General features: G+C 43.2%; 1 protein-coding gene across 1 annotated transcript; it reads right to left on the bottom strand.

Moving 5' to 3' along the window:
* Positions 1-7,403: 7,403 nt before the first annotated feature.
* LOC118795617 (calponin-3-like) lies at positions 7,404-25,208 on the bottom strand. Its single transcript, XM_036554237.1, has 7 exons — positions 24,976-25,208; positions 11,919-12,040; positions 10,455-10,521; positions 10,071-10,208; positions 9,767-9,883; positions 8,949-9,095; positions 7,404-8,548 (listed from the first exon to the last, which is right to left on the bottom strand). The coding sequence occupies exons 1-7, from the start codon at positions 25,030-25,032 to the stop codon at positions 8,210-8,212; spliced, it is 987 nt and encodes a 328-aa protein (XP_036410130.1). The 5' UTR covers positions 25,033-25,208; the 3' UTR covers positions 7,404-8,209.
* Positions 25,209-26,707: the final 1,499 nt, after the last annotated feature.

Below are 26,707 nucleotides of genomic sequence, written 5' to 3'. Positions count from 1 at the left end.
ACTGAAGCTGTGATGTTTGATTCATTCTTCCGTAGCTTTCCTCGATCAACTCTCTAAGTGTATTCAGTTTAGTCCTTGTTCATGTTTTACTGTGTGCCGTGCAACCTGGCAGAAATCGATTGTTTTTTTTTTCTACAGGATTATAAATAACCTTGGTGTACTGCCAGTGCTATGGGCCTAGTTTTGTATCTGAACCCTACGCTGGCAGCGAAGACACCAGTCCAAGCTACTTTACCAATAAGCACTGGGCGAGCTAAGTATTACACATCAAAACCCAAAACTCTGGCCTTTCATTAGCAGTGTCCTTATGCCTAGGGGCATTCCCACTTGACAGCAAAAATTACCAAAAATTTAAATATCACATCAGATGCCTTTGAAGTTGGTGAGAAGATGGCAGGATGGGTGACTGAATTCCTAAACTGGCTCCAAGTGTTGCTTCCCCTGCTGTGAAGGTGCACAATAACTGAGGATGGGCTCTGATTTGGGGCTGTGATTCACAACTCACATTCATATAGGATTCACATTCGGTGAACAGACATCTGTGCAAATATGTGTTACTGACAACTACGGACTTTGAACATCTATTGGCATACACACACCTACTGTATAGGCCAACAGTGAAGTCAGCTTTTGGCATAAATACTGGAATCAAAATTTGGGATCAAATACTTTCATACTTTGTTAGGCAACATATTTGGACTACCACATTCAAACTCCTCTAACAGGAAGAGTAGAAGGGGAGTCTGTATCTCAACAAAATATTCTCTTCTTGATATTTGTGTATTCACAATGCTTGACGAATATCAAAACTTTCTCCCCCGGAGTGCCTTCCTAAGCCACAACCTGAATGTATCTGTTTCTGCTTGTGAGTGGGTGAGTGTGTGTGTTTATGCACAAAGGTAATCAGATATAATATGACATACTATATATTCTCAAATCCACTTATACAGTTGACAGTCGCTTTATCTGGATACAGTATGTGTGGCAGGGAAGATGGGAAACTGGATTTGTTACCAGGAGGGTGCAGGTTCAAATGCTAGTTGGGGCACAGCTGTTATACCCTGGCATTCTAGCAAAAAATCCAGCTGTAAAAATAAAGGGTTAGCTAGATATAGGTATCTGCTGAACAAATAAATAATGTAATGAAGTGGAAAGCATTTGAAACTCATCTGAAACTTGCATTTAAATTTTCACTCTCGGTGCACTTAGAGGAATGGGTTTCATTTTGTTGGATCTCATGTAAAATGGGAGCCTTGGGCAGTAGGCACTGCACTGCTGGACCTTCCCTATGACCAGCAACCTTGTAGGTTTACAGCTCAGCTGAAGAGAACCAATGACTGTGCATAGGATAATGCACCCAATTAAGCTGTCTGTTATACTGTATAAGAAAACTGAGGAAGTGCTTGGTCTGATGTACCACACATACGTCTGCCCATTCAGGGTCACTGACTTCCTCTTTGCTTGCTATGTCCAACAAAGCATTTTCCCTGGGGTTCATATTCAAATATTTATTGACTTTTCCCAGAAAGCCTAGCTTTGACTATAAAGAAAAACATTCCAGATACCCTTAAGATCTCTTAAACAGGGCTCTTTTGAAGATCTGTCCATGCTGTTTGATCTCATTTTGTTGTTTTTTTTCTCATTATTATACATTTTTTTTGATAATTTAAAATAATATTTAACTTTTTGAAAATACGTTTTGTTTGCCTTTTGGTCCTGGTCATAGGCTGTTCAATGTCACAGCAAACTACTCTGTGTAGTTCAAACGCAAACCTCTGCAAGAATATTGGGGTTATATTTCCCCATAATCAGCTGCGCATTGTCTGGTTGAATCGGCCACCTCACGCGCGCCTGTCGGAACCTACATTCTCCTAACCACCCCCCCACCCCCCCCCGCCCCCAATGACGTGATTGACAGTTTCACGAGCCTTCTTAAAAACTCGCAGCACACATATTCCTGCGAATGATTGTCCAGATTCCTGCGTTGAAACCATAACAGAAAAAAACGCAGCGGTGCCTCCCCCGCACTATTGTCTTTGGACGCAGCCCCGACTCGCGACGTGCGGATAGGCTTCTGCGCCATCCGGGGGGAGAAGCGTTCCTTTTTGCCTTTTTTCTTGCTTTCGACCGAGCGCGCTCCACGTCGGCGTGCCGTGGGTTGAACAGACGAGGGGAAAAGCTTATGCAACGTTTGCAGCTCGTGTCCTCAAAGTGTAAGGCGTCCAATTGGGAACGGGAATTTATTGGGGTCCCTGACAATGGTTTGGCTCTCGGAAATATTAATCGGGGGGTGGAAAAAGTCGATCCAAATTCATTTTATTAAGCGCCTTGTGTTTCCAATTACGGCTTTCACTCAGTGAAAATGTGAAAATATACGACGGCTGAGGATTTGTTGCAAATGGTGTTTAATACTGGAGGTAAATGGAACAAGTAACTTAATAATTTGCAGCTCTGCAGCTATGAAGACACATTTTTCATTGAAAATAGACATCATGAAGCTTTCCAGAATACCTCAAAAATGATGCCCCTAAGCAACCCCTCTATTCCTCTAGATGGTGACAGCCTGGCTTACAGTTTTCATTGACTTTGTTTTAACAGCACTGGCCTCTTTCTCTCAGTTGTAGTGGCATATATAGTGAGTGGTTGCCGTGAACCGGTAGCACAATGAGTTCATGGAGCCCCAGCCTGCAGTGACAGTGGCCCAGTCCATGTCCCCGCTCTGCATCTCAAGGCATGAGTGAGCTTCCCTGATCTGGGACACACACACACACACACACAGAGCCATGGGTCAAGAGGGCTCAAGGCTGGACATTTGGGGCTGATTAGTCAGTGGAGTGTCAGGGAGAGCAAGGCCAGCTTTCCTAAACACAAGGAATCAATGGAAATCCCAGCACAAAGCCCTCGGATAGCAACGCTGGCAAAGCTTCAGTACTCTCCTGTTATTTACAGCAAGGACAACCACAACAGTGTGTTCCTCCTCAAGAAATGTACTCAAATTATCTCACCCAAGATGCCAGCAGATGTGTTATTTGAAGAACATGATTCAAGCTGTTTTGTGGTAAACTATTATTCTTAGAATTATGCAGTGTAAGTGGCTATGAAAACATACTGTCTTATTATGTATTGTAATATAATTTTTAAAGGGACTTATGCATGGCAGACACATTTTGTGGAAGCAGTACACAGAAACCATATGAATTTCCATTATGAGAGCCAATACGATATAACTATACAGGAAAATATAAATTTTCGACTAATAAAAAACAAAATAGTGGTCTGTCATAGCAATCATACTTATACTATAAAATGTAGAAGGTCTTTGAAGAGAATGCCCACAAGAATGGTGAAATAATGTAGATTTAAATATTTGTTTACATTACAGTTTAAATGGACTTTGTTGCAGGCAAGATGTTAGTCTTTTGGATGTTATGGAGTTAAGAATCTGAAGTGGTGCAAAACAGATGTGTTTTCTGTTAATTAATTTTGTTAATTAGGGTTTAATTGTGGCTTGTGTGGGTTCATGAACACTCTAAATGAGGGAATATCCAATACCAGCATCATTCTTTCCCTTGGGAAACAAAAATATGTCATAAATATGTTTAGCTTGGAAAGGCAAATACTGTATAAAACCACTTAATAGCAGTTGTGAAATAAGTATTTTTTTTTTCATATCTCAAGTTGCTAGCACACAAATGTAACTCACAGACCCCTTTGTCTGAACTGCATAATGTAAGTCCTATACTGCTGTTTGTCATGTGTAATATATATGCATTCACTCCCTCTGTATATTTCCACCTTACTTTCCTACCTGTCTTTTCCATTGGGGTTAAGTTTGCTTTTTAAGGGAATGTACCGTCCCTTCTTTCAGATAACATTAACACACTTACTGTGGGTTAAAACTGTACTGTGGTTATCAATATCTGTAAGACAGTGACCATGTGATTGCCTTTGATGAGATGAATGCAGAACACATAGGAATCAAAGTTAAGCCTTTCATAAAGTGGAACAATTTGAACAGAATGGATGGTTGAACAAATGTTTCAGCTTTCAACAGGTTTACTGGTTTAACTTTTCCCACTTCTAAAAAATGTAAGCTTATGGTATTGTGAGAACATTCAAAAATCTACAAGTCCTCAAAGGCTTTTTAGGGTGTTTTGCTGCTAAGTTAGATTTCTTTGCATTTCAGAATCATTTTAAAACTGCTGAGTGCAACTTTTCAGCCATATGTAGTTCAAATCCCAAGTAACCTGTTTCTTTCCTTTTCTTTAAACAATGATGGAAGTTATTTCTTACCTCCTAAAATGGCAAATGGTCTTGGACATTTCACCACTGGGAAATGGTGTACCTATTAGCTTTGCATCCCCAAATGAAGTGATTTATTGATGTGACAGACTTGCACAGGTTCAGCGAGTCAGTAGACTTACATTTAAATTGAATATCGTGTACAAGCCTGTAATGCCTCTCTGCTTGGTTTTATTAAGCAGGATCAAGTGACTTTACCGGAAATAAAACAAAACAACGCAAAAAAAAATGAGAGCACAATAGAGACTTGTTTTTTTTTTCCCTTCTAGCCTTGCTGTTTTGTTGCTGCGTGTCAGTTTACTGGCCTGGGCTCGTATCCGCGGAGACCGCCGGCTGAAAGTTTGTGCGTGTTTTGCTGCGCTTTTCAGCCTCCTCTGAAAGGTTCCGCTGTTGCCGGGGCAACCGTGCCTTCCTGGACTCTCTTCCCCTAATGGAGAGCTGTGTCTTCGACCCGGATTCCACTGCCACACAAAGCAGTGATTATTCCCAGGCAGCGGACTTCGGGGAGGGGAAAAAACTGGTCTTGAACGAGAGCCATGGTGCTTTTCTCACGAACACCCCCCCCAGTACATCAGTCTCTGTCCTTGGAGCTAGTTTTTCTCTCTCTGAGCACTCCACGCCTGTTGTTGGTTAGGTTCGCCCTCATGTTCACACACGTTTGACCCAATTGGTTGTATTATTTATGAGCCCACAGCTGTGAGCATCCTGCATTGTGAACATGAAGGCCTCTTTTCATCTTAAGGTATATTTTTTGGGCTCCTGATTGGCTCCTTGCTTATCAGCAAGGTCCTCTTCACAGCTTGCTATGGTCAGACCACAAAAACATGGCACACTATTTAAGAAGGATCATCTTAACAGAGTAGAGTCCTCTTTTACAAACCAACTGTTCCAGTCCCTGAGGAAACAAGCTTGACCAAATTCACCTTACAGATGTTGTTTCTCACCTGTATTTAGGCCTGTTTTATCTAAACACCCTCTTTACTAAATTTAAGAAAGACATTTAAGATGTAAATTGTCTTTCCTTTGTTTGTTTACATTTGTATTTAGCCATGTAGCAAACACTCTTATCCAGAGAGACTTACAAAAGTACATATAAGAAGTTTAGGCTGAGAGCAGGTGTCTCAATCTGATAGTAGGTGTCATTATGCAACGGGTAATATTCTGTTAAGGGCCATAGTAGGTGCAACAGGAAGACTGATGATGTACCAAATGTGTTTGAGGATATAGCATGAATGTTTAGACTTCACTGTAAGTTGAAGACAAGATGCAGCCTAAACTTATGAGTTTTCAGTCTGTAGTGGAAGTGATTTCAGTGTCAGTGATTTGGTAGTTCTGGCTGTTGTGGGAGCTCATTCTACTACTAGGGAGTGGAATACAGAACAGCCATGACCAAAAAGATGGACCCTTTCAGAGACAGATGACCAAAGGTTGCTGAGTGGAGTGGCCTGGCAGGAATGTATGAAACTTTCTGACTCAACATGTTGCGTAAGAAACAGAACAAAATGAAACTTTAGAGATAAAGTACAACTAAAGTGAAAGTTAAGGAACTGTGTATTACAGTTACACTGAGGAAGTGACAGGCTCAAAACATTCATCTGAAAACTCTTCACAAAACCACTACTATCTATCTAGTGAAGTGATCATCAGTAAACCTTTCCAGAGAGCTTCGCACATGTGCATCATCCAACTCCCAAAGTCAGTGACACTGGGCTCCAACCAACTGACCATTTCCATCAGAGAACAAGAACGGAATTTCTTTCCCAGCCAAACACCCAAGCAGTGAATCTGACTGCCTGATCGTGGGCATACTTTTGCATTCTTGTGAAGTTAAGAAGTGCAGATTAAATATTAGAGTGGATTTACATTTTCTCCATTATGCTGCAGTAGGAGTGTGAGATCATTCCCCTTCTAAGCAAGGCCTTTGTCAACTTTGTGAACTTTTTTGTCCATAATCATCCAAAATGCTTCAGTTAATCTTCCACAGTAAATCTATGTTGCTAACTGTAGAATGTATGTTGCTAAACATATATTTCTCAACCCTGTATGTATATTATTATGCTTTTTTGTATCTTTCACAGTAAATGTATGCTGCTAAACGAAGATTTATCATGCCTGTATGTATGTTACGGGTCATCTGTTTAGATTAACAGTTATTCAGTTACATTCTCAGCTCTCCTTCTATACATAACCACAATATGTGAAAGTGAGTTTTTTTCCTTGTGAAAAATGACCAGAGAATCTGTTTGTCTGACCGTTTTCCTGCTCAAATTGGTCACGTAAATGTTTCCAGAAACCGCACATACATTGGGAAAGCCACTTGCTCCCAAACATTTTCTGACGCCAGCTTCGTTCTGAGAAGGCGTACGCTTTCCGCATACACAAAAAGCTGACATTCATGCTAAAGGATCTCTGTGTCTCGAGGCTAACCGCTTCTGCAGCTCTCTGGTTCCACTGTGTCTCCTGACCCCAGAGGCTTGTTGTTCATTCCACAGCCAAGACATAATGAAGACCTAAATAAGTAAATAAATATGAATGCTGCACTGCACCACCTCTTCCTCAGGCATCCAACCCTGAGAGAAATGCATCATGGGTAATGGCTCAGGAGCAGATCAGGGTTCTGTCCAGGGAGTATGCTTACAGCAAAAGCTGCTGCTCACTCCAAACAAATTGGGAATTCAGGTTCGGACAGTTTCCTTGCCTTGCAAATGAGATTTGTGCTGTGTAGCAGTTTTTGTATATTGGTTTATGAAAGTCTAGTAGTCAGTTTGCAGTTCAAAGTCACTTTTGTCAGTATATAAGGAATACTTTGTTTCATCTTGCTAGTTTCCTGCCCACATCTTAAGGAACAAATGGTTCCAATGTATGTTACATTATAACTCAATTTAAAGTTATATTATAATTTGATTATAATGTTATGAGGAGGAAAACTGTAAAATTGTACTGAGGGTTTCTGTTAGAAGGGAAGCATGACAGAAACGCAGATTAGTTTTGAAATGTAATTGCATCTATCCACACAAAGGCTGTAGACCAAGGAATTAAAGATTTTATATAACATAAAATGTATTCATACAAAAGAATCATACAACCAAGGGGTTTATATTGAGACATGGCAAATAAATACAGGGGGCAGAGGGGTGGGTATGATTCAACAAACGGGAGAAGGAGGAGGAGGGGGCCTAATCTCACAATGAACCAATGCACTAAAACACGTGAACAGGAATTTGGTCATAATGAAGAAAAATCAAAATACGTTTAAAAAAAACGATGACTTTCCAGTGCTTTCGGGTCAAACCAAGAACAAACATGCAGGATTCTGATCCCTTGACCAAACTTAGCCATACATCTCCTTCCTACCAAGCAATTCAAAAACTAACAATGAAAAAAAAAAAAATAAAAACAACCATGTATTCATTTAAAGGTGGTGGGCAGGGTCATTACTCTTAGGTCACAACTGGGGCCTGGGCCCAATTAACTTGAGTGTCCTTGCCTTTAAGATGAGAGAATGACTGCATAAAGTCCTCAAATGAAAACAGGAAGTTAATGAGGCATACAAGACCTATGCATCAAAAGGAATCACCATTTCACAGTGCTCTGTATTTCACAAAAGTTAAAAAAATACAAGGACATAGAGCACTGTTCTCCACCCTAAGGTACACAGATTCCAGGAATGGTACATTCTACAATCGCTTAAAAATACTGCTGTTTGAGAGAGAGGACCAGAGAGGAATGCGAATAAGGCAGTTATTTCTCTCTTAGGCATCAGTTACAAAAAAGGAAGGCTCGCGAGAATAGCAAAACACTTGCTCTGTTGATTTAAAAAAAATAATAAAAAACAATACCAACTGAAAAAAACGTACTTGTTTCTTAACACTGCTCTGACTAACACTGCTTACTTTGCGGTGGCTACCTAGTAGTCGATGCCCTGGTCATTGTAATGGCCACCGTACTCGTCATTGTAGTCTCCCTGGTACTCCTCAGGATACTCGGCCTGATAGTCACTGTCGCTGATCTCTGAGCCATTGGTGCCCGTGCCCTGGCTGCCGTTGGCATGGACAATGGGCTCCGTGGGCGTGGCGCAGTACTTGGGGTCATACACCTGCCGGCCCAGACCGTACACGCTCATGCCCTTCTGGGAGGCCACTTTGTTGGTGCCCATCTGCAGGGAGATGGTGGCGGAGTCCACCGGCTGGAGCGCCACCTTCTGGTCGAAGATGTCCCTCCTGGTGCCTGGGGCAGCCATGCCAGCCTGTGGATGGGAAGCGCAGGTGCAGTTAATGGAGGCAACCTGTGTCACAATCTACATAGTATTCTCAGTGCATGCGACACTGTGAGAAAATGAAACCAAGGATGAATGGCTAGCTGGATGTTGGAAGTATCCACAAATCGGCCTGATGGGGTGTGGGCGGGGTTTCATGGACTTGGTCTGTCCTTGTTACATCTGACCATTCCTTTGGTTTTAATTTTCAAATGCCCTGACATTCTTCCTAAAAACCTCAATCTCACTTCTCCTTCCAATTAGATGCGCACAAAAAATGCAATTCATCAGAGAAAGTACTGATCGGTCCTTGGTGCCTGACACAGTTTATTGAGATGAACAGCTTGTCTAACCAGAGGAGCAATGTAACCTGCTGTACAGGTTGGCATACCTGGCTAGCCCCTTTGTTGGTTCCCATCTGCAGACTGATGGTGGTCTGGTCATACGGTTTATCTGTTTGCATCTTTGGGTCGTAGAGGTGTCTCCTGGTCCCGTAGGCCGTCATCCCAGCCTGGCTTGCACACTTGTTTGTGCCCATCTTTTTGTCCAGGAGAGAGGACATTCTCACAAGATCAGTCATACAACAGGAAACGGCATACTCAGTCTCTCATATCAATCAGATCAAGCTCCATTCTTAGGGCTGCCAGCTGATCCATGTTTCACAATTAATTCCATGTCCATATTTTACATTGTTTTGAAGGATGAGCCTGTGTGCTGAAAAAGGAACCAACATAAAAAGTACATTTTCTCCAAAGTTTATTGATAAACTTTGAAATGAACCTCTGAGTACCTACTTGTCCACTATAAAACTGCACATCACTCTAACAAAGAAAACTGGAATAAAAAAGTAATTCTACAAGTCATCAAAAGTTGAAATAAACCCTCAGTAAAAGTTCTGTCTGAATTCATGCAGTTGTCCGCAGTTTGAATATTGACCTGGAATCTGTCAAAAAATTTGTGCACATCAATCAAAGCTTAGACTGTGCTTCATGCTGTTAATCACCTCCTTATTAATGCTAAACATTTGGCTTAATACTGCAGATGGCTTGCTGATTATACTAAATATTACAAAGTAAATACTGTTAAATTGCAAAAAGATCTTTCTGGAACAGTCTTTCCGTGATGAACACTTTCACTAGCCTTGCAGGATACCGCTATGACAGTGCAACACACATTACATGGATTCCCACAGCCGTGAAGGTTTCTCACCTGCAGGCCGATGACACACTGGCCGGCCTTCATCTTCTCGTCATCGAAGTGCCGCATCTGCTTGTCCGCATATTTCACACCGATGTCGACCTTCGTGTCCATGCCTTTGGTCTTCGCCTGCCAGTGGAAACGAGACCACTGTTAAAGCGTCACAATGGAAACGGTCTACCTGCATGGCCAAGCTTGTGTGTGTCAAGGACCTGACCATCCAAGCCCAGCCTGTCCACGGGGGAAAGTCAGACATTACACAAAGCACTTGTAGAGTGAAGGGCCTCTGGCAGTTTTGTGGAACTGGAGAACGTACCATGCTGGCCAAGGCGAGGAGGGTGGTCTGGACCTGCGTCATGTTCCCATTTTCAAAGAGGTCATTCGCTTCAAAGATGTCGTTGGGCTTCAGGCCGTATGCCAGGATGGCTTTGATGAAGTTCCCCAGGTTCTCCAGCTGGTGGGGGAACAACAAAGAAAAGGAACTTTGGCGGGAGAAGTGGGGGATTGGACGCAAAAGCAGTTGACCCAGTACAGACAAATTAACCCTTAGGCAGTGTGCTGCGGTCAAACACTCTGGTTATATTTCAATGGAAATGTTTCCTCCTGCAGTCTCCAGTATTGGCCAGCAGGAAGATGCTGTTAAGCATACTAACCTTTTGCCAGTTACAAATCCAGACGACAATCCAGAGAAAAATCTTACTTTGTGCCAGTTGAGCTTGGAATGGTTGATCTTCTTTATGGAGCCAGGTTGTAGTTTGTTAATTAACCTACAAAAAAGTGAAGTATTACAATTTTATTAAAATACTCAGCTGGACGTTTCTCAGCATTAATGATACAAACCATCAACTCAAAATGTAGTCCTTGATATAAACTGAAAAATTCATTTCACGTCACTCAGCCAGCTGTGCCTCAAGTCCAAAGATCCTACTAATCCAATTATTATTCAAATAACATGAACAAAAATAATTGATAAAGCAACAATATCTGCTGTTACTGCCAACTGCTAAATAATTGGCCTTTATGCCACTAATACTCAAATAAATGGTCAACTCTGCAAATGCTAAAATAAAAATTGCCACTGTTGGCAACTCTCATTCCCTTCAGTAAGACAATGTAGTCTCTCACTATGCAGACAGACCTGCTGGATTCGCTGGACTTGAGAATCCATAAACATGTTTAAGTTCATATACATTAGCATCCCATTTGGGCTATGAACTCAATAACCGTTCCTTCATTCTCCCTCTTATTCTTAAAAGCAGACTTTGCGGTTCATCTCCCTTGTATGTTATCTTGGTTAGTCATTAAAAATGACAGCAGACAATGGATGTTGACATGAATGAAAGCTTGATGGTCAAGTGTACCAGACACATGCTTTTCAACTTGCATTTCAGTTCAATAAAGAGGCATAAACACATACTGTCTTGTACTCAGCACTTAATGGAGTACATCTGTGCGTGTAATTAACCTGAATCTGTCAGGTTATCATCCATGAAGCCAAGCTGGTCAGAACTGGTTATTCTCAAAATATACATCTGGACTTTGAGCACTCAAATTTAATACGGCTGAATTAAGTTACTATGAAATGCCAAGACCGAGCTTCAGCTGGTCATCTGCATGATGGTAATGTGTAGAGGAAACAGGAAGATCCCGCGGAAGCAGACAAACAGAACAGATTTTTTGGTTATCTCCACCACTGCAGTGCACGAGATGTTATGACAATGTGAGGTCGAGTGCAGCTGCAGAGAGGAGACACGGAAAATGCAGGGGACGTGCGCACACACACACACGCACACACACACACGCACGCACACACACGCACGCACGCGCACACACGCACGCACGTGCACACACGCACGCACACGCACACACACGCACACACACACACGCACGCACACACGCACGCAGACACACACACACATGCGCACACACACACACACACACACACACACACACACACACACACACACATGCGCACACGTGCCCACACACACACACACATACACACACACACACATACATACATACATTTAGTCTGGACATGCACGCACAGTATGAAGACACATACATACACAAGTACAGTATGAATATACATACACACACACACACACACACACACATATACACACACACGTACAGTATGAAGACACTTACACACTGAACTTACTCGCAAAGGATGACCCCATCCTTCAGACCCTTCTGGAAGTTCTCCCCGATGGGCATGCCCGTCACCTCCTCAATCCAGAAGCGCAGCTCCTCCTCCTTCTGGGAGTCATACTTCTGCGCAATCTGCAGAGAGAAACAACCTCCGTCAGCGTGTGCAAACACTCCCCCTCCAGCTGCCTCCTACAGCTGCCCCTTCCCATAATACTCCCTTCAGGCCATCTCTGTAAAACTCAGTGAAATTCCTTACTTGACCTTCCATCATCATTTCACACTGAGGGCAGTCCAAATACACAGAGCCCGAGATAAATGCTAATTCTTATAGAAAGCCAGCAGGGATGTTAACATTAAACTCAGTGGAAGCATTTCATGGGACACATCAAGCAATCAAACACCTTTGTAAGCCCACTTAGTTACATGCCCTGTATGCCCAAAAAAACACTTTGTCTTGGTTATTGTTGTCCAGAGAACCATTCCAGGTGCCCCAGAATATTTTTGTTGAATGAACACGATACAGTCATATTAAACCTCACGCCATTTGAGAAATATGCAAAGCGTTTTTTTACTGGGTCAGCAAGAGAATGACAAAAGAACAGTGTCTACAGGAGCAGACAATTACATTCATCATGCAGGAAATTATGCTGATTAAGATCAGAGTCTGGCACAAAACCAAGTCTTGGATTACAGTTCATTTGCCTCTTCACTTTCTGGATAGCACTCTGTGAAGATTCTCTCAAGAGAAACAGAGGCTGTCTATGGAAGAACTGTTTAAAACCATTTAACACAACTGTGCTTAACCCTTTCGAGTGTGACTTATTTTATGCTATGTAGCACCCGTGTTATGTTACATGGTTCATTATGTTTTCATTAGCATTACTAAGCTTCTCATAGTTTTCACTGCTGCATTTGCTATACTTTGTAGCATTAAATCACTGGTTCCTCAAAGTTAATGTTAGCTAGAATTTTTCCAACCTAGTGTTTTAACCACACCGATTTGACCGTATGCACAAAAGGGGTAATCACACCGGTGTGACCGTATGTGCGAAAGGGTTAAGACTTATAGTTTCAAAAATTTTCCACTTCTTTGCTATGCCTTCCAGTGGGTTGCCTCGATAATTGTGGAATTGTGAGCCACAGGATCCCCAATCCTTTGTTCCTTTTCATGAGACCAAAATATCTCACCATTCCACCTGACAAACCAGAAGCAACAAGTCAGTAAAGAAAACAACTCTCCGAGTATATTAATGCACACTGTGTTAGTTAGATCAGCACCGTAAAATACCGGGCAAAGATTCTCAATTCCAGTCAGGCCATGATCCATTACATGCTTTTCCAGATTTTTTTAAGCCACCAATACTCTTGAGTACCAAGTGGTTTAATCTGGCTGAATCAGGTGCTCAGGTCTCTGGCTAAAACAAAGACAGCAGGCCCTGCTATCTACCAGGACTGAGGTTTGTTGGTACTGGTGTACAGTAATGCACTGTGACATAACGATTAAACAAAGCTTTTGATAATCCTATACTTCCACTCTGGCTGCTGCCAAGACAGGCTCATATCCCGAGCATGATGCTTCAGTGGAGCCAGGCAAGTTGACGGCCAGAGATGGTATCGCACTGCAGAGGCTGAGGGCCTGCTAAGGAGGTAGAACAAAGTAATGCCGTTTTGCGCCTTTGTTGGGGAGGGGAGATGGTTGAGTCTCCCGTGTCATGTGACAAGACTCAAAGAAGCCGTAACTAAGCCTGTGCTGTCCATGTCTCTACTAGAGGGCCCTTAGTCTTCCTGGGTTGGGCTCAGCGTAAAATGCAGTTGAAGACGAAGTGGCAACCATCATTTCACACGCCTTCTATTGAGTCACAGAGCTAAAGCAATCACCGGCGACTCAACAGCCAAAATGATCAGGTTCCATCTAGGTTGACGCTAGATTTGTTCACACTGACCATCTTCCCTGCTATGCCGCAGGAATGTGACACACAGACCGGAAAGCATGGCCGCTGGGACTGAAACCTCAGGCCGGAAATCGACTGAGCCGCACTGTGGCTTTGTAGCACTGAACAACAAAAACATTGGTTTGTTTACTTTCTCCTTTAGGCACACAAATTTATTTACAGTCCTCAGCAGCCCCCAAGCTCATGATGTTGTTTCTTTCACAAAAAATATGACTAGATCAGACTGTTACTTGAAGTTAAGGATGTTATGTTGCAATGAGGTTAGACTGAACTCTGCCTTCACTCTTCCTACTGGTGCATCCTATTCCACCAGCCATGGACTGTGTTTTAGTCTGAATTAAATGAACAGCAACAAAAAAAAAGAGGGACTGTAGGAGTCCTGATCAACAGAAGAATCGGTTTTAAAACCGCTCTGTAGTATCCTACATATGGAGAGGAGCAAAGAGTATAACAAGACATGCAGGAAACTGTGCTGAAAACATCCAAAATCCCCTTTAGTGAAACATAAACTGAACAACTATCTACAGAGGTTTAAAACTAAGCTCTTCCTGGTTCTTATGCAAATATCAAGAAACAAGTGTCTATGGTTTCCCAAGGAAAACAAACACGAATACAACCCTATGAAGGTATTCATGGGCCCAACTAAATGGATATAGAATTGAAGACATTAGTCCAGATGAGTTCTTTGTAGGCTACAGTCCAGCTGCTGAGCTTTACTTGTGACAGCAATTACCATCTTGAGTTACTCAGCAAACGGCTTGTGGTCACGACCCAAAAAACCCAGAGCGTAACATTTTAACTCCGGCACAGGGAAAAACCCTGGCACTGATCACGGTGCATGTCCTTGCCCTCCCCAACCTTTCAATTTTTGGCACCTAAGTAAGAGAGAAATACAGCAGGTTTTTCCACTCGCAACAGGAAACGTTTGAGAGCATCTGCTTTCCACACGGATCTCTGAAGAGAAGGAAAAAATAAACTCGGGGAAATTGTTTGGTTGGACAAACGCTACATTCACACAGCTTTGAGAGGTTCTTTGATTTTGTGTGTTCTTTTTGTAGGGCTGTTTCTCAAATGCTGAATGGATTTTCCTCCATAATATTTTTCTTTCACATTTCCTGTTACAATTTCACACGTTAACTAGGTTAAACTACTGGAATTTGTCAAAGTAACCCTAGATGCCTATTAAGATATAATCTATTACAATGTTTGTGGGTAACAGCAAAACATTCAGTGGTCAAAACTGCATGAGTGTTTTCTGTCTTCACAATCTCCAAAATGAATTGTCCTCAGTATGAATTTATTATATTATTTTCTTTTCTTATCTCCCATGAATTACAGTGCTGAGACTCATGCATTCTTATGTAAATGGGTACATAACTGGAGGGTAAAGTTCTGTTCTAAAGGGTCCAATGTATCCCCAAATTTAGGGTTTACATGTAGAACAGTAGCCAACAGCACTCAAACAACAGCAACAGCAGTGCGCACACAGGTGGTGGAACCACTGTGGCAAAGAGAGGAGGCACTTTAGGACACGGCAGGCAAGGGCGGGGGGTGGGAACAAATGAGGGAAAACACCTGGCATCAATTAACCCCTGAAATCCACCCATTGTTGCGATTTCGCATGACACGGACACGTTGGGCACTCATTTGTCAACACGGGGGCGTTTTTCGCCAGCCAAACATGGCAACCGCCAGAAAACAAACAGGCAGCATCGGGCACGCCAAGGCGGGCCCAGCTCTGTCACCACAATGCCTGGGATTAACCAAGGCGTTCGGCCACCCACAGCCTGCAAGGACGATAACCTGCACACTCCTTTGCGCCCTTTCAGAGGACAAGCCCTGCCATTACTGGGCCATCCAGTTCATCACACCCCACACTCGCAAATGACAGACAGCAACGAGAGAGCTGCCACTTGGAAAAAGCCTGCGGACTGTGGCAAACAATCCTCTCTTTATGGCTGAGAGCGAGTGCGCAGAGAGAGGGCCCATTCTCCCGTAATGAGCAGCAGTCTTTAAAAAGGGCAAAGCAGCCGCTGTGTTCCAGGGCAGAATCGATGCCTGCAGCCCGAGGTCAGAGAGCGACACAAAAAGGTCCACAGTGAGCCTGTATTTCACCCTCCATTACACCAAATGCCAGAGCGTGCTCTCTGAGAGGTTAACTGTGGGCTTCTTACAGGAGGGCCCAGCTCTGGTGGCCCGATGGTCATAACCACCCCGATTCCCTCGCTGGGAGCTTTACAATAACAAACTCAGCAAGTACTCCTAAACTGAAAGGAAGGGTCAGCATTTCTCTTCAGGAGATAACTGTCAAAATCATATCCACAAAGAAAGTGAATAAATACATCAATGAAGAAACAGGGGATGCTATGGAGGCCATGCCAAAATCAGGCCACATATCCCAAAAGCATAGCCCCCCCCCAAGCACTTCCCAATGGCTACACATGGAACTAACATATGGCCAGGCAAGATCACCAGGCTGTGGTCTCGCGCCGTATCAGGGCATGTTAAAGGAACCCATGATCCACTTGAGGCTCTTCCTACCGATGCTGCTTCTCAACCTGCTAAATAAAATATGACTCCCAATACCAAACAAGGCTTCAACAATCAGCCCAGCTGGCACTGATGAATAATTAACCTCCCATTGCGGGCAATGTGCTCAACAAACTGAGACAATGGGGGGAGATTGTGCGTGTAATGCACACATGGCGAACTAGAGGTGGTTACAGAGGATACAGTCAACGTGTGCACCTTGGCCCCCATGCACGTCACACAAAACATGTTTTAAACACCGGGCAACAGCCACGTATTTTTCAAAAAGTCCCTTAAAAGACATCCCAGCAACTGAAAAAGAGCGTCCACAGAATTGTCTGCATAGTGTTTGATGCAGTCACATAAAAGGTTTTTGCTCATTGAACCAGAAGAGGCTACGGTTTGCACGTTTCCTTTAGGGCTGTACTGTATAGTGTACGGAAATATTAATGGAGATACAATGACTGTAGTATGGGTGGAGGATGGAATAAGTCCCTTTTTGACTAAATCAGAGCAATTTCCCTTTGCTGGCCTGCTAATTTGGATCCTTGCACCAGCCAGCTGGACTCTATTGGAAATGAAGAGCTACTCAATCCATTTATCCAGCTATTCATCTGCAATTAACAAACTCACAAACACTCAAGCCTGCACTACAAGCCAGGCGACACAGTGACTGAGCTGCAAACTCAGTGCTGACGGTTTGGTTTGGTTGGAAGAAGGGAGAATTTCTCACATGTTATATGTGATACCTTCTACCCGAATTTTCAACTCAATGGAACTACTCATGTATCCTTAGATTAATTCACTTTCTACCACACTATTTCAGTTCTTTAGAGAACTGTGTCTCTATGTCTTTGAATGAGGCGCACACCAAAAAAGAAAAAAAAAGTGATTTCTAAAACAACAGAGAACCTTGAACCGCTGCCGGAGAACTTCCTGGATCCGGCCCCATGAACTCAGAGAAGTGACTTCTTTCAGGAAGGCGGTTTCCTGCTCATCCTGGAATGGCAGCATGGGGTTAAACGCCAATGAACAGGGCAGCTAAGTGTGAGGCTGACCTGATCTGGACAAACCCCCGTCAGCACGTTTCAAACAGGCTTGCGCTGTCCGTGAGCGGGAAACATGACCGATTCAGAGCTGGAAGGCAGAAAGCTGTGGAACACTGTCTCTCACAGTTCTTCTGGTCACTTTTAAAAACAATTACAGAACAAATAAGCCATTAACAAATTAACATTACTCCAGTGAAAATATAAATAACATTAACTGGAAACAGATAAAACACCAAAGGAGGCCTTTATCAGGATAATACATTAAGCTAAAAAGTGAAAGGGAAAAAGCATTAAGGTAATAATTATGCAGAGTACAAATGACATGTACAATACCAGATGCTGTTACATTTGCTTAGATTAAATTGTTCTCTCTTTGGAGGAACTGACCAATTCATGTATAGCTTATTAGCTCAGTGGAAAATATTAGTAAAAACTAACTTCCCCTTTGTCTTTCCACCCCTCCAGAGCAAGGGCTCAATGACACTTTGTTCGCATGACCTCTGGCACATGTGATGGGAGGGAGGCTTCTTTAATCTCAAAATCTCAGAGCCATCATGCATTATCAATGACTCACTTACATGAACCAAATCATACTGTATTGTTGTAGAGGGAAAAGTCTGATACCACCAGTAGCTCCACCCATTATGGTGTCCATGAAGCTTCAATGTCCTATCCTTTCCATGAGAAACAGGCGACCAGCAGAGATCACAATGCACCAATTCAGACAGAGGGTCATGAAGCACCGATTCAGACTGGGGAGAGACAAGTGTTTCCCCGAAGGATAGCTCAAAAAGGACAAAGACGCAAGTGTTTCCAGACACCAGAGTAACCACAGCATTCAGAAATGCATATTTCTGCATCACTTGTTCGTTCCAAACCTTTCAAGCGCTGCACATCCAGATCATCGAATTGAGTGAAGAACCAAAGAAACTGATGCATCCCCGAAACGGTTTCTTCCTTTCATTCAGAAACACAGGCCCGCTGACTGCAATGGAATCTCCCTGTATTCTTATCCAACATGTTGCCTTAAGGTTAATGCCCCTGCACGTGTTATTTCACCATGTAAGACCTTGTGCTCCTCGTGTGCCTTCACATGAAACGTGGCATGTGGGAACCGCAAAAACGAATGGTCTCACAAGGGTGACAACGTAATGAAATAAACAGCTGTTTCAGTTATCATGTTAGCACCAGAGAACCAGCGCCTCTTTTTCTTCTACCCAACGTTGTCACGTGAAACTCACTCTGCTGCGACATTTTCATAAACATTCGCACCCCAACGTGAACTCTGTTTCACTTCTGCACATGCGATGGCCCTGTGTGGAAATTCATCTAGCGTTTTGACTGAATTCTGGAGCCATTCTCACCCCCACGCCCGCACTTTTCAGAGTTGGACACTTACAGTAGCCCTAATCACATTAGCTCTCACTGCACAGCTGACATCCCCTGCAGAAGGGCTGCTTTGTTCCTGAAAGCGACGTTGCAAAAACGAATCAGCTGGGAAGTTATTAACTCCCAAGTCCGCAGCTAAAATGAGTACCAGGCCGGCATGTGACGCAGACAACTTCATCTGCGGCTTCCTCTGTCACTTCATTGAGCGGTTTACGTTAAATGGTTTACCCAAAGTCAAGTTAGGTACCTATGGGGGGGGAAGGGGAGGGAAGTTGGAGGTGCCTGTTAGTCATGCAAACATCCATGTTTGTTCTCTGTTCTTCAAAAGCCTCCTCGCTCGGGCCAGGTGTTCGATCCAACGATGCCTTTGAAGTGGTCGGGTGCGGGTTCCCCCTCTCTTGACGCTTGAGGTCGGGTCGCTTGTTTTCCCTGCGCATGCACTGTCTTCTTTTTACAGTTTCCAGGGACACAGATGGCCGGGGCACGGTGATCGCGCTCCACTGCGCCGTGGCTCTCCCTGTAAACAAGTGGCCGCCCACCCACGAGCAATCGCAAACAGGCCGTGGCCCCGACTTGGCAAACGGTGGCCAAGCCCCAACCCCCCCCCCCCCCCCGGGTCCGCAGAGCACACGCGGAAGATGGGAGACAAATGAGGATGGGGGGGGGTCACCCGTTTACTTTATCTGTTCTACAGATGTCCCTTTTTCCACTGCGACTTAACCAATGTAGCTCAGCTAAGCTGTTTTTCCATTTGCACAGCTGGTTATTCACCATATAGATTTGGCTGATTTGGCACAACGGCAACAGCCATCCTGGAATTTGTAACCTTCCACATCCATGCCTGGTCCATGCCATAATCAGAATAGTACACTCATGTGTTTGTGAAAGCAATAATGTGGCTAGGGAAAATGTATGGCTGAAAAACCATTCCCATGATATAATCTCCACTAACTGCTTTGATTCAGTTCATTACTTGGCTCAGCATCTTGCATTAAGTTTTGTGAGCCCCGTATAATATTTAGCCTTCATTATCTAGTGTACATAATCTTGACTGGTGGCAGGAGGCAAAGCAGAGCCTTCAGTCACTAATTTCCATTTAGGCTAATGTAATTCTGAGTGGGGAACTGAACTTGGAATTGTTTCTTGTCGCCGCCCTTACTGACACTCATTGCGCTGTCTGAAGTTGTTGAAGCTTGCTGTTTGAAGTTTGAAGGTGTATCGCATTAGTTGCCCTATACGCTGTAGTTGTACAAATCAGATAGTACTGTGTCCTCAAACAGACCTTGCTCTCAGCTGAGAACAACTGTCTCATTGTGGAACTGTACACATCCTGTCCCCGTACTGTCGCTATACTTACTGTATGCACTTTTGTACGTTGCTTTGGATAAAAGCGTCTGCTAAATAAATAAATGTAAATGTAAATGGAAATGGAACCTGAGTGATGGTTGTGTCAGGGCTAGTGCTTGGTGGAGCTGGACAAGGGGAGATTCTGAAAGGTTCTGCAACTCTCCAAAAACAGGTCAATTCAAGGTGTTAGTAGGAAAGCGCAAAAATGCTATTCTAATCTTTGTATCTCTTTCCTCAATATCCAATATTCCAAGAGAAAAGGCTAAGGAACTGACAACACTGAAGTTGGGACAGCCATGCCATCACTCAACGAACCACTTATGTCAAACCCCCATGGACCAACATCTGATTATAGCGCATTTCAAAGAGCTCCGTACCTCCACAAGTGAGATCTAACCCTCTGTTCTCACGGAAAGAGTCTCTCTAATCTCCAGTTAGGCTGAAGGCAGGCAATTTTCCCTTACCTACATTGGCAACAACGCTAGCAAATTTTCAGGAAGTGACATCACCACTGATAGCTCTCTGCTACCTGCTACCTACCAGCTTTACATAGGACTCACAATCTACTACTTTCAGCTCTGCTACATGGCCACTTACACATCACCTTCCTCCAAACACAGCTGGATGGCGCCATGCTGTACCATGAACCATGTGCCATAATGAGTTTGTGGGTGCTAACAGCTCCAGTGATAATAAAACTGTACATTTTACACCCCACCGTACGCTAACTTTGGCTTCCGGACATCATCTCCACAGCCAAAAAAGAACAGAGGGGGGTTGCAGCAGAGCAAGGGGGTGTACGTTATGTAATTTAAAGGCGTAAAGACGCTGGAAGCCACAAGTCTTTAACAAAGGGCAGCGCATTTGGATGACTGAATCATCGCTTTCATGTTTTACTGGATCAAAAAAGAGCTTTATACCGAGATCAAGCCTCGGCTCTGTGCCCGCAGGTCACGATCTGAGGGCCTTGCTGAGAGGGGGGAAAGAAAGACTGCTGGCAGATCCCACTGACTTTTGCATGAAGTTCTTAGTGGATTTAGAGGTGGGAAGATCAAACGCACTGATCACAGAAGCAAGTCCTACAAACATGCTGTGCTCAGAGAACAAGGCGCCCGTCCCACGCCTTTATTTGAAGGGGCACAGTTGAAATCTAGGTTCAGGGACTCAACACTTGCATGAACAACTGTGACAATACCCTGAAGGAAACTGGATAGCTACACGCAAGACCATGAGGCATCTGCGGCCAATGCACTTCAGTATCGGTGGGCCCGATCAACTGCACAAAGGGTGGCCAGCTCTTTCGGGGGGGAGGCGATTGCTTTAATTCAATCTCAGGAGCTGTGTTAGCCGTAAAAAGGACCCGGACTAACCCGATAATCCTTTTAGGCATACTCTGTAAAAACTGCTACTTGCAGCATGCGGTAATTCATCATGGGACAAATAAAACTATCCTCAGCACTGTGATGGAGTGTTGAGAATGTTGAGAACCGCTGTGAATGCCACTCCGTGAATGAGCAACAGCAACTTTTATCTAGTGCCATACTGACGTTCACCCCCCTCTCTCCAACCCCCTAATTCAGGCTCCAATTTGTAAAGGGAGAAATGACATCACAGTAATGATAAGGTGAAGGGCGGTAGCTAGGTCTGTAGGTTATCTCAGAAAGGACACTGGCTGTTCCACTTGAACTCGGGTGGCTTTATATTTTCCACAAGCTGTCGCAAACCACCAAAGCCTGGTGTATCACTCAGCCTTCTAGTAAATGGAATCAGCTGGCAGCCCTGATGGAAAATATTCCGAATTTGACTGGCGTTAGAGAAAAAAGTCATTTTCATTTAACACCCCATTTCATACTTCCCTTAGGCCCCACTTGAAGGAAAAAAACCCAAACAAAACAACACTAAAGGAAGTGCGGAGAGGAGAAAAATCTTATAAACTCTCTCCCCCTAACACAGATGTTTGCAGATATTTACCACAAAGCCCTTGCTGTACTTGAGTAGGATGCAAAATCCTTTTCAATCAGCAGTTCAGATGCTAGAGAAACCAGTGAAATAAAACCACCACAAAAAATTTTACTTCTGCACAGAAAGGTATGACCTGACGGAGCATGAGGAGGATTTTGGCCCGTATGCCCCCCCCCTCATCCCCCTTACAGTGTGCAAACCCCAAGGCACAACTGCGCAGAAGCAAGAGGAGTCAAGGTCTTGGCAGGAAGACGGCAAGGCATTCATCTTTTTCAACCAGACAATGGACCCATATTTTTTTCCCCGATGCTCCATTATGTAACCAAAAGGAGCCACGCTTCAGGTTTCAGCTCTGCTCTGATAAATGCTCAGCCTCCGAGAATTTCTTCCCTTCCCAAGGAGAGAAAATGAGCAGGAATGAGGGCGAAACAAAACTGCACAAAACAAAACAAACAAAACTGCACATTCAACCAAAGACACCCGTGGAAGGATTTAGTGGCGCTTGTGCCTCAGATTCTGGCGATCGTGACCGCAAAACCGCGCGCGGCCGCGTGACCGCCGCTTCCATACAGCCAACGCAACGCAATTCCATTCATCAGTAATTAAAAGCTGAAAACAAAGAGCGCCAGTGACCCCTTCCTACTTGCACTTTTCAGCAGTAAATTGATTGCTTCTTGTGCTTTTTTATTTCTTTGTTTGCTTGTTTTATTTAACATGCAGTGCAAGTAATTCTTGTTAAAGTTTTTAAAAATGCCATTTGGAATCAGACAGGGTTGACATCTTAGGGGAAAACAGCTCTCCGTTTCTGAGCAATAGCAGCAGACGTATGCTCCAAGAAATGAGACGTGGCAGGTCTGGCATTTACTGTTAACAGTCAAATAGCTCTTTCCCCCTGTTCTGCCACAAGTAGCGGGCAGTCGCACGGACTCTGGTCTAATCACAGCACGGATTTTTACTGTTTTTTCCGCTTGTCAGGCAATGATAGCCTATCAAAACAGAAACGACTGGCGGTGTTGCATACCTTGCGCTACTGTAGGTTTGACAACGACCTCTTTGTGTTTCTTTAGCTGTCAGTGTTAAAGAATGACGAGCATTTTTTTTTGAATGAATGAAAACTCTTTTTGTGAGAAGGGAGGAAACATCAATCCAAGCACCAGACGTTATCTGTAATAATATTCAAGTAGAACTTTCAGAGTAAAACACAAAAACGTTACTATATATGTTTTTGTTTAGCAAAAAGTTGGAGGAACTGCAGTCCACAAAAGAACAGCAGGCCTGGTATTAATCAATGCGTTTGAACGACGCTCAAACGAATCTGAGACTTGCAGATCCATCTTGCTTCCTAGAGATAGCTAGTGATGTAATGCTCAAGGAATTGTGACCAAGGAACCACGATTTACATCCCACATGTTTGCTTTTGGGCCCGTGCTTTTCGCAACAAGACGTCGCGTGGTCCAGTGAACATGCAAACAAATATCAGATTTTTGGGGGAAGAGTGCAGCGCATCTTTTCTGCGATTCCACGTTGCACGATAAAAAACGTCAAAAAACTTCAGTTTTTTATTACTAGTTTTGGCTGAGTGGTTTAAAAATAAATAAATAAATCAAAGTTTGCTGTGTGATTGATGTGATTGTGACACTCATAAAGAACAAAGAATGTCACACTACTTATTCTAGCACTTTATCGGCGGCGCTCTGTTTACACAGCATTTCCTTCGGTGAAATGTTTTCATAAATAGGTTTGCATCAAAGGGGGCTTGTTACACCGCCCATGTGAGGCTCCACCCTCCAACCTGAGCAACAATAACCGTGGCTCGACATCCATGAAGTTCTCAGCAAGCCCCCTTGCAAAAATAGTTTAAAAACAACTAGACACTCTTAGATACACAAAAACCCACCCCCTTGTTTAAATCAATTTAAAGAGTGCAATCTGAATAGCGATAGAAGCTTAGCAAATACTGTTTTATGATTTGTACTTTGGTTGCAGGAATCGCATCACAAACTGCAATCACTATGGAATCGCTTATCACGAAATGTTCACCCCAGCTGCACAGATAACCATCAAAAGTCAACAGTTAAACATTCTTTGTGCACTCTGAATTTCTATAGTAACAAATTACACATACAAAGACACTTCTGAGAAAACTGAGTACGTGACGTAATACAAAACAAAAATCATCTCGTCAGCTTGAGGTCCGTTTGTAGTTCCAGGCATAGACACCACTATCCTAATGAGGATCCTACGGAACAAACCTATCCAGTTATTTTGTAAGCGTACGAATATATTCAGATAGCTTTTTCAACTTAACCGACTCGGCGGGCCTAATCATACTTAGCGGACGTGCAATATACTGGCTGTTGCCATCACTTTACTAATCACGAAACGTTGTTCCACTTAACTGGATGCAAATCAAATTCACTGTTCTATTTACAACACAGTATTGTACAGTATTTCAGGGGTTAATTCCAGACCAGGTAGACGAACTATTGTGTCCCGTTTCATCGCGACAGAGTACTTCACGAAAGGTAAAACAAAGAGACTCAGCAAATGACCACTACAACACGTGCATATTGGCAACAATTCAGAAATTTTCACAATAGACTGTATTAATTACCAAAATACAAAAAGGTTTTTTTCCGTATAAGCACGCATCCATTGGTGTTAAGTCGACTTGCGGTCACGCGTCGGCTGCAGACAGCTACTTTCCCAAAATCAACCCTAACGTTCTCCCAGATCACATCAATAAATTCAGAGTAGGTATCACGCAAACGGGTATCCCCGACATATATTACAAACGAAAGTAACAGGTACATAATGCATAAATATACTGTTTTCGTACCTTGCTTTTCACCTCTGCGGATAACCCATAGGTTGGTCCCTTGTTAAACTGAGTCATTTTCCTTTGTTTAATGATGTGAAAACAATGTCAGTATCGAGCTATACTGTATTCGTCCCTCTAGTTTCTTTGTATGAAAAAGTAAGCAGTGGGTATGATCCAAGCTGATTTATGCAAACCGTGCGTTCTAAATCCGTGTAATCTCCTGCTCGCCAGTCCCGGAGACTTTTCGGGGAGTTCACTACGTTTGCGAAGAAAGTTCTGGGTTTCAATAGGTCTTTTTGTGTCGACAGAAAAAAAAAATGTCGCAAGGCGATTGACGGACACAATCGAGCCAATCAGAGGCGTTATTTTTGCATACGCGCTCGCTTTTGTTGAATGGGAGGTCGTATTGAAAATGATTGTACGCGGTTGGGAAGAGGATGCAGAGGAAAATATATTTAAGTGTGAGGAAAAACGTGGTAGTACAGTGCGCTCATATTTTTCTTTATTTAACGTCCACCGACTTTCACTAAAACTTTTACGAAGAGATAGTAACATGGGTTTTTAGCCACCTTTTTAGAATTTAGGAATTGTCTAACACCTAAACGAGGGAAGATTTACTTGTTCAAGTCCAAACTAAGATATCACAGCACTGACTGCTGCGTCGTCAACATGCACCATGGATACTTGTTCCGTTGTGACTCCCCTTCTCTCTAAATGCCCACCAGTTTTTACCGTATGTGGGCAACATTTTATTTTGAAAACGAAATATGTGCTATCTTCTTCCTGGGCGACCAGGGGTGTACCGCTATCACACGTGTTTTTAATGTTCGCTTAGAGTTTCAGACGTTAAGGTAGACCTACAGCTCCTTGGGAGTTGTGAACTGGTCATTCAATGACTACGCATGTCCTAGCGAACATGCAATGCTGGCACAACACTGGAAGGGGGCTATGTGTTGGAATGTTCATTTTGTCGTCGAGTGAAGAGCACTGTTGTCAAGACATTGTGTCAAGCATCGTTGCTAATGAGGTTACGCATGCTACTTGGTCGCTTCGGGTAGGTGCTCCTTAGGTGAAAATGCATGGAGAGTGTTGAAATCTCTCACCTCTGCCATATCAAGGCTGATCTGTTGAGGACAGCCATGACAGGAAAACAGACCAACACAGAGGTTGTATTTGATGAGATGTCTTCTGCCCCTTCCCCCATAATAAGAGATTTTACATTTTACAAAGACCACAAAATGCTGAAAAAAAAAAAAAACATGACTGTACAGAGAGAGAGACAGACCAACTGATTGACTGACTGATTCATACAAAACTGGTTACCACATGCGTGTTCTTTGGATGTCTTGGATCTCAGTAGGTCACTGGCGTCATGCTATAAACGTCTCAGTTATAGTGCACACTGGGGTTATGATAAGAACAGAACCTATATTCAGTGGGGGGTGGAATTTTTCTATGATTGAACCCCCCAAATCCCCACCATCTCCAGGGGATTATTACAGACCTAAGCAGATTGAGAGACAAATAAAAAAAGTGATTAAAACAGAATAATTTAACAGCACAACACGACCAGAAAAAGACAACAATTTCCTCCATTGTATTTGTTTCTGATTATAATGAATATAAATATGACACTGCTCTAATAGTGTCCATAGTTATAGAATACTTTTGCAGTATTTTTTGTTCATTGACTGGATCTCATGGATCTAGTGATAACGTGGATAAATATTGAAAAATGGATACATTTCAG

This window comes from Megalops cyprinoides, chromosome 20, assembly GCF_013368585.1.
Source record: "Megalops cyprinoides isolate fMegCyp1 chromosome 20, fMegCyp1.pri, whole genome shotgun sequence".
In the NCBI taxonomy this organism is placed as follows: domain Eukaryota; kingdom Metazoa; phylum Chordata; class Actinopteri; order Elopiformes; family Megalopidae; genus Megalops; species Megalops cyprinoides.
The sequence above is the reverse complement of the archived record's forward strand: the minus strand, read 5'-3'. Positions and strand labels throughout refer to the sequence as shown.

Excerpts from the sequence above, each read along its gene's own strand:
- LOC118795617 (XM_036554237.1), bottom strand. The coding sequence starts at position 25,032 with ATGACTCAGTTTAACAAGGGACCAACCTATGGGTTATCCGCAGAGGTG. Across the intron at positions 9,884-10,070 it reads TCCTCGCCTTGGCCAGCATG|GCGAAGACCAAAGGCATGGA; the intron begins GTACGTTCTCCA and ends TTCCACTGGCAG. Across the intron at positions 9,096-9,766 it reads AGTGTGTCATCGGCCTGCAG|ATGGGCACAAACAAGTGTGC; the intron begins GTGAGAAACCTT and ends CTGGACAAAAAG.